Consider the following 8,314-nt stretch of genomic DNA (forward strand, 5'->3'; position numbering starts at 1 on the left):
ATCTTATTTATAGAATATCATTTCTATTACAGCCTCTTAGGTTTATGGATATATAATAAAGCAACGTTATACACGAATTTACTCGAGCGTTGCTCTAGAGAAAGGTTAGTTATGTTTAATATTTTTCATTGCACATAGGGTTTTCTTATTTGTATTGTTCTTTCTACACCAATTCAGAATTTCGTGGAATTTGTATAAGAGAATAAAACTTGTGCGCTAAAAAAGTTCCAGTACCGCTTTTTATTACTAGTATCTACAACTCTAGAAGAGGAAGAGACTTCCCCGTCATAGACAAACATAAGTTTTGTCTTTTTCTTTTCTTTTTTTTTTTACTCCATTGTATCCATGGCCAAAGAATAATAAATTAATAAAATAACTTTACACACAGATGCTACTTGCACCAACAGGAACGCATCGCAGCCCGGGGAGGCAGCTTGCAGATGTAGAACATTCACTGCCGTAGTTTCCAAGACTGCTAGCACCACGGACTTTCTTCACGGTTTCCGAGAAGTCGTAGTCTTTTGTTTCCATTTCGGCAACGCACAGTGACGTCATCACTGCAGTAACCAATAGGAGAGCGAGGAGGGAGGGACGCAGTACCTTCATTGTTGGTTGAACAGCCGAGTTCTGTTGTGAAATAGTTACATTTATTTGAAAATATCAGAATTGGAGAAAAAATGGTGTCCATTCTAGATAGCAATGTAATGTACACTTTCTATGAGCGATTTTCTTTACTATTTAACAATTACGAGTTCGAGTTTTCTATGAGTCTAGATAGTAAACGAGGCGTGTTTTCTAGTGCGTGTGCGAGCGCATGAAACCGGTGTAGCAGGGCGCGCAGATAAACGAAAATTGGAAACCAAATTTTGAACCAAATTTCTCAAATTTGAATCAAGGTTTTTCGTCTCTTTCGGTTCAAGTGACTTTTTCGCCGGCTTTGATAGTATGTGAGTGGATTTATGCTAAAAACTATCCACAGTAGTTCACGAGCTACGCCATCTCTGGTCATACAGTTGAATGTTATTTTTCATGTTTATTTTCTATGTATATCAATTGCGTTTTTACCCCTAATAACTTGAACCGTCAAGAACTTGAATATCCCGCTTTCATAAAATGTTTTTGTTGTTGTAACTTTCTACCTAATGTATCTTTGATAACCTACCTTCTTTATAAAATGACTCCTCTATAAAATGTAAAAAAGTCTTATATTGTATTATAATTTGTCCATTTTAAAACAGTTTATTTACATAGACAATTTGCAGTTAGTCCAGTTTACTTATAGAAAAACAAATTATAACCTACCAACAACACTGTTATTACTACTACTTTAACTTCCAACAACACTAGAATTGTTTGCCAACGAAGGAAACCGTCGTTAAATTAACATTTAACAAAATGGATTAGGTTTAGGCCTCGGTACCTTTGTGTTTGACGCGTCGTCTTGTATTTAAAGTTGCTTTTCATTTAACAGGGTCGTGGCTGGTACTACTTTTGTAACGTTAGACCCTGCGTGTCTGATGGTAAATTTGCAAGTTGAATTAGCTGTCGACGAGATGGAAAGATAATCTAGCTAAAACGCGATAGGGCGGAAGAGCTGAACAGCTTCCCTTTGACACCCAATCAAAGACCTTGCCAGTGATTCATCAAATAAAGTAACACTTTTTTTTATAAGAACCTTTTTTATAAGAACGTCCAGCCTGAGATTTCACCAAATTTTAAGAACATGCCGAGGCTCAAATAGCAGATTTTTTTTTCTTTTTTAGTCCTGATGCGTTCTTAAATGAAGAATCAAATTGTGCTCATAGTAACAACCTTATTATTGTATTGATCATTGTGTAATTCTCTTCCTAATAATTCATTGGGTTTTATATTCTTATATACACTAAAATTTAAGAACGTCGTTAAGAACATATTCAGCTATAAATTGTCCCAAAAATAAGAACAGCCCTGCCTCAACTGAAAATTAGACTTTCTTATAAAAAAAAGAGTGTATTTGATCACTTGAGACAATCTGAACAGGGCAGGGTGTGTTGATGGTCGAAACCACTTTGGCGTGTTTTATAGCTGATGACAAGAAAGCGAGACCACATGAAAAATCAGTGGTTTTAAGAGGTCAGACTGAACAACTTTTTGAACGTTTTAGAACAATTTTCACACTTCAGGTTGATTGGTCCTTATTTATCAAAGAGAACAATACCTACTTCTCTTATAACTGAGAATTCTTCTTCACACTACTACATTCATGGACCTTTTTTTATGGGTTTTATTTACAATTCTAGCTAAAATATCTTAATTCACTGTATGGTTATTCTTCATTTGTGGCTGTTGATAAAATTAATCATATTATAAAAAAAACATTTTCTTACACAAATTTCATGATTTATATGCTAAAAAAATCATTTTGTGATTCTAAATAAATTCAGCATGCAGTGGCAGTTGTACACTAACGAAGTTATGGAAATAAATGTGAAAACACTCTCACTTGAATATTTCTGCATACTATAAGTACAAACTCGGTTCAACTAGTTTAGCAAAATGTGGGGCTTAAAGATGCCTTGTTAGCCACATCTTTTTATTGTTTTCTTTAAATTTTAAAAGACAAATTTTAAGGGACAAAATTTAGAAATAACCTTATAAAAGCAACGTTTTGTACTTCATTTACCTTAATTCAATCCTTCCCAAATCAGGCGATGGATATGGATGCTTTCTTACATCTGGTATTTTGCAAGGATGACGAAATGGCGGCTGGCATTTTACGACTCAAGAACACCCCTGTAGGGACGTTTTGTTAAGCCAGTCTCGTGCAATAACCTCCGCATTCTTAAAAATGATTTGAAGAGTAAAAACCTATGTTTTGTGAAGCGTCTTTAGTCTTTACAAAAACAATTGACAATTAAAAGAAAAAAATAGGTCCATGAACCAATAATGAAAGACGCTTTTTAAGACTCGTTTTAAAAGACGTATAAAGAGAAAGTGCTTTCTTTTCACCAAAGAAATATAGCCTTGTTGCCTCACGAGGAGTGAAGCAAGCACTTTTTACAGTCAAGTATCACCTAAAAATGTTCATCATTATAAAGTGATGGTATTTTCACGTTGTGACTTCCTCTGCAACAGGTTCTTCTTTGATGCCTTTTAATGCTTTTAGTTCATTCTGTTGAATATGCAACAAAGGAGTGTTAGTACTAAATATCAACGACCTATTTTCATGGCAGGAGGTTATCAGAATAATCACCTGTTATGGACTGATGAGCTTAAATGACTTGATTGTTTTAAATTCTGAGCAAAATTCGATCAAAACTGTATGACACCTGCATGTGTAAATGTAAAGGCTGCAGTACTTGGCAAGGGGGGACAGACTAAGATGTATGTGCTGGGGTGGGGAGGTTTGGGATTGTAGCTAGCAGGGGTCAGGGAAAGTTAGGGGACAACAGTACCTAGAAGCTAGGGGCAGAGAATAGCACTATTTTGTCTACTTATATATAAAAGCTTATATTGAGTGCACACCATTCATCAGCGAATCCAGGATATTATATAGGTTAACAGCATAATCATAATAAGCTGGAGCAAGGAGATGTTTAGCGCAAAAACAGAGTTGAAATCTAGAAGCATCTAATATAATGTATGACTTTTTTGGTTTATATACAATAAAGCACTTACCTCAAGTTCAGCATTTCTGGTTTTGAGTCTATCAAGTTCCTCCTGAAGCTCCTCAATAACTTTGTGAAGATGGTGGATTTTCTTCTCATCTTGCATTTTCACAGACAGAATAATTCCTTGTGAATAAAAACACGAGTTGGTTATGATATTTAGTCAGTAAAAATACTCCAAAAATTACCTGCCTGCCTATTAACAACAAAAAAACTTATATAGAAATAATAACCATATCAGCACAGTAGTGAGCAACATCAAAAAAGCAGGTGATAAAACCATCAGCAAAAATAAAAACAAAACAAAAATATGGAAAAATAGAAACAGTCACCAACAAATGAATGAAATCATCACAATAGAAAGGATGTGGTATGTATACCCTATGTCCTTCAAGCTTGATATTAAAAAAAAACACCTGTACTGATTTGGTTCACCTTCACCACTGTTACACTAAAAAAAATGGTGTGCGCCAGGTTTTGATAAACAGACAGTATGAGAGTATGAGTAGAATGTCCTAGCACTCAACTGAGAGTTAGTAACACTCAATAGAAATTGTAAGGCATTTTTTATGTTTAACATGAACCACAAAATAAAGTCAAATAATTTGAAAGTTTAGAGGCAGTCACCTCACCATTGACTATTCTTGTAACACGCCATAATCTAAGTATAATCAAAAGACTTGCGCCTTCTGCTGCATTTCCTCCACTGTTAAAAAACAATTATTTAGAACAATTAACAGCAAGTAGGTAGATTGATGTCTGTTTGCAGGTTCTGTCTACTTCTAGAGTAGTGTGGGTAGGTAATGAAACTGAGTAGAAGGCGCGGACCTGGTCCAAGTCAGCATTCTAACTAGTCCACATCAAGTGCAGAGCTCCGTAAATATAGAAAAAGCAGAGCCGTAGATTAACTTATTTTTCGGAGTTGAAAATACTGTTCTGTATACACAAAGCAATAATGACAAGCTTCTTGGAAGCAGTTTTCTTCTGCAACAATGACAAACATTGTGTGATTGAAAATTCAATATAAATACAGCGTTCGCTTATGTTTGAAATGACGCTATTCTTCAACACGTGAAAATAATGAAACCTGAAAACTTATTTGCTTCAAAATCGCTCCATTCTCTATTTCTTATCTGTCCAGTCACCAGAGAAGATTGGAAATATAGTTGTCTTTGCACCATTGATTATTTCGAACTTGATCATATCTCTTTTGCTTCTTTTTATTGAGCTCTACTCTCAACAAAGTCAAGTGGGAAAGACAAACTGGACCAGACACGCACCCTTTATAATACCGCAGGTCATTTTCTAAGTCTATTAACAGCCAAAAAGGCATTTTCTGTATTTTAAGTAACTCATACATTTACTGTATTTTTGGCTGCTGGAGAGGGGGGGGGGGTCTTGGCTACACCCGTTACTTACAAGGTCCTACCAGAGAGATGTAGTACCTGAATGCTATGTCAAGAGCAAATGACACAATCACCACAATCCCATCAAACACCTAAAAGGAAGAATGTGATAATAAATCTATAAAACTCACAACAGAATATTGTGAAAAAATTACACAACTGCCCATTACTACGTGTGTGTAACAACCAATAAACATCTTACCTCCAGTTTATGATGGAAGAATTCCATGCCCATTGCATATATTTTAACAATCAACTAAAAAAAACACAATAAAACAATTTATCAAATCAATGACATTTTCATTTTTTTCCAAACAGTATTTAAGAAAATTACTTGAAAAATATGTGTCAGTGTTTTTCGCAGGAGCAGCCTTACAAAGAACTTAGCTTGTCTCAATAACATGCAATTTAGCTTAGCCCCATCCCCTAGCTTCTATTGGCCAAGGGGCCTGTCAGTTAATGATGCCCTTTTTGATTTGTTGCTTGCCATGAAGCCAGGCAAAACACTCAAAATCGGCAAATTGATGTGTCTATGACTTGTATGGAGCGAGTGTGAGATGTCTATGGCGTGTGTGATGCAGCCGTGCAATACATATGTTTTGGAAGCCATTTTCTGATAAAAATCCTAAAACTCTTCTGTCAAAATCTCACCAATTTCAGTTTCTTTTGCTCCGACAAAGGGCTAATGCTAGGAACTACAGCGCAATTTCTCTGTTTCACAGGGAGGTGTTTAACATACAGTACCTTTTCAACCTTGTGTTGATTTATACCTTGTCTACACTGTGCCTACACAGACCAACTAGTTTTTCTACAGCTTGCTGTAGTCTTTCTTGTTATTATCATTCATCCCTACAAACACCATTAGGGCTGATGTATTATCATACCTCAATTATGAACAGACTCAGGATAGCTATGCTGACATCATGCAAGATGTGTGGTGCCGGGTTATCATGGTGAACTGCAAAAGCAAAAGAGCAAAAAAACATTTCAGGAAATAAAGATCAGCTGGAGAGGGAGTGCAAGGGTTTGTTGTGATGGGGTTTTTCTTTAAATGTGGTTTTTCGTTTTTTTTTTTGTATTCCACTGTATTATGTTTCTTCTAGACGGTTTATGGATATTGACTTATTTTGACAGTTCTGCAGTTTTTGGCATTTTTCTGTGCAGTTTTTGTGTGTTTTTCTGTGTGGTTTTGTGGTTTTTGTAACCCCCATATGACCCCTCCAGCTGAGAGTAAAAAAGGAATTTCGCATATAAAAGGTATAGACTAGTATAGTATAGTTTCTAATCATGAATCTGAGGCTTGGTACAGTACTGTACAGTAAAATACTGTATGTAAGCACTGTCTTTCAAGATGATATAGCTCTAGCTAGTGCATCGGTCAGGGCCTCAGTCAGGGCCGTAGAAAGGGGCGGGCCACTGGGGGCATGTGCCCCCCCAATATATTCTTAATGTTTCTGTGTCGTGCCCCCCTTAATGGTAAGTCGAATGCTAGGGCTCTGTTGGTCTGGTAGCCAAGGGATTCAGGGGATTTGGATTAGCTACCCAAACAATTACTATGTTTATTAGCTAATTATTATTATTTTTTAATAGCTTTATTGGACAAGAATTGTAATATACCAAAAAGATGCTAATGGGGCCATGTGTAAACGGGCACTAGACCCACGCAGGATGCCCCCCTAACTAAACAAATTTAAAATAAAAATGACAACAAAAACTAATTGTGGTGACGTCCAAAGTCCTGTGTGAATTAGGTGCCTTTTTTACACTGTCTGTAGGAGTTCACCTTTCAATATCTCTAAGTCAACCAGCAACTCAGCAATGACAATAATGCAATCAATGATTACAAGTGCAATAATGGTGTATTGTGCCTTCTGGCCATGGATTATTTCACAGAGTCTGGGCCGGTCCTTCAATATGTGCCAGCTATAAAATACACACAATACACACTTATAGGCATGGACATCAAAGCAATTTTGGAGAGGCTTTCCAAGGGGATTCTTGACTAAAAACATTTTAGGGGGGTGGGGTGTGGGGAATAGGGATGGCGAGCCCAATATCTGTACCTCTTCGCTAGTCAAATCTTTAAATACTTAAATACTTAAATAAATACTCCCTATACACATGTATATGTAGCTTACGCTAGTAATGGGAGGGTTGGTCAGCTTTAAAGCCGGCGTAGGTGCGAAGGCACCTTTAGCTGCCTGATGGCCGGCAGAGCGGCTGTTTTAAATGCCTCTAGGGTTACTTGATTGACAACGTTACTTGGAAGTAAGTTCCAGATTCTTATAGCTCTTGGAAAAAAGGAATAATTATAGGATAGAATATTAGACTGTAGTTGCAAAAAACTATGGTTATGCCTCCTAGTGACTCTATATGAAGGTTGAGAAACAGAAGTAGGGAGAGGGCAGGCCACAAGGTTGTTATAGAATTTAAACATTAGAACTGACTGAGAACGATACAGCTGTTCTGTAAATTACACTCACGAATCAGATTTCTTATAAGCAACTAAATTAGAACTTAGATAAACTTTGGATGAGAGAATTCCATTAATAGTTGTAAGATAGCTGTAGCTATAAAACTCTATTCACTCCATCCATTTGATGAACAACTCGCAATCACCGAATTATCTTTCATCCAATACAAATGTAAAATTCCACAGACCAATCACAGACCACAGAGTAGCAATAAATTAGTTTGCATACCACGGCGTGCTAGAAACGACTTGCGCATCACCACCTCCATCGCCGACTTCGACCTCAATTTCCTTGTCCATCGCTCGCTCACCAAGAGACTGAGTGTCAAACACGAGTTGTCCGACGAGCTGCTGATTGTCTGATTCCATCAATACGCAACGCTAGGAATACCAATAGCACTCTCTTACTTGAGTATGCGCTCAGGCAAAACCTCTCCACTCCAGATTAATGCAAACATCGTCACCTATGTACTTCGTGTATGAAAACAAACTTAATTATGCCAAGTGGTTCTTGTTATTTTAGAAAACATGAAGTACTAAGCTGCAAGCCGGAAAAGTTTTGTTTTTACGGTGTGACTCTGACCACTGGGGGCTGCGAAGGAGACTAGGGGCTGTCCTGTGTTTTAAAAATCTACTTTTTTGTCATCGAGGACCTATTTATTTATTTCACTTGAAAACATCTTACTTATCTTTTGCTTTTTTTTATTAAGCTCTCGAAATGTAGTTGGTATTATTTACATTATTTATATTTATTATTGATCATCGATCGTTTATTATTGATCATCGAT

At 36.6% G+C, this 8,314-nt stretch overlaps 1 protein-coding gene across 3 annotated transcripts; it reads right to left on the minus strand.

Moving 5' to 3' along the window:
• Nucleotides 1-333: 333 nt before the first annotated feature.
• Nucleotides 334-8,116, minus strand: LOC5505741 (voltage-gated hydrogen channel 1). 3 transcript variants are annotated; one of them, XR_007308022.1, is made up of 10 exons: nucleotides 7,756-8,102; nucleotides 6,837-6,976; nucleotides 5,938-6,011; nucleotides 5,256-5,309; nucleotides 5,093-5,145; nucleotides 4,280-4,353; nucleotides 3,658-3,773; nucleotides 2,663-3,151; nucleotides 1,421-1,514; nucleotides 334-627 (listed from the first exon to the last, which is right to left on the minus strand). XR_007308022.1 is itself a non-coding variant. In XM_001626451.3 (8 exons), exons 1-8 carry the CDS (start codon nucleotides 7,893-7,895, stop codon nucleotides 3,089-3,091), a joined length of 714 nt encoding a protein of 237 aa, XP_001626501.2. In that variant the 5' UTR covers nucleotides 7,896-8,102; the 3' UTR covers nucleotides 2,164-3,088. The 3 variants fall into 3 exon arrangements, 1 of the variants encoding a protein (XP_001626501.2); XR_007308023.1 differs by lacking the exon at nucleotides 6,837-6,976 and having other exon boundaries at nucleotides 7,756-8,116; XM_001626451.3 differs by lacking the exons at nucleotides 334-627; nucleotides 1,421-1,514 and having other exon boundaries at nucleotides 2,164-3,151.
• Nucleotides 8,117-8,314: the final 198 nt, after the last annotated feature.

The sequence above is a fragment of the Nematostella vectensis genome, chromosome 5 (genome assembly GCF_932526225.1).
Source record: "Nematostella vectensis chromosome 5, jaNemVect1.1, whole genome shotgun sequence".
NCBI lineage: Eukaryota > Metazoa > Cnidaria > Anthozoa > Actiniaria > Edwardsiidae > Nematostella > Nematostella vectensis.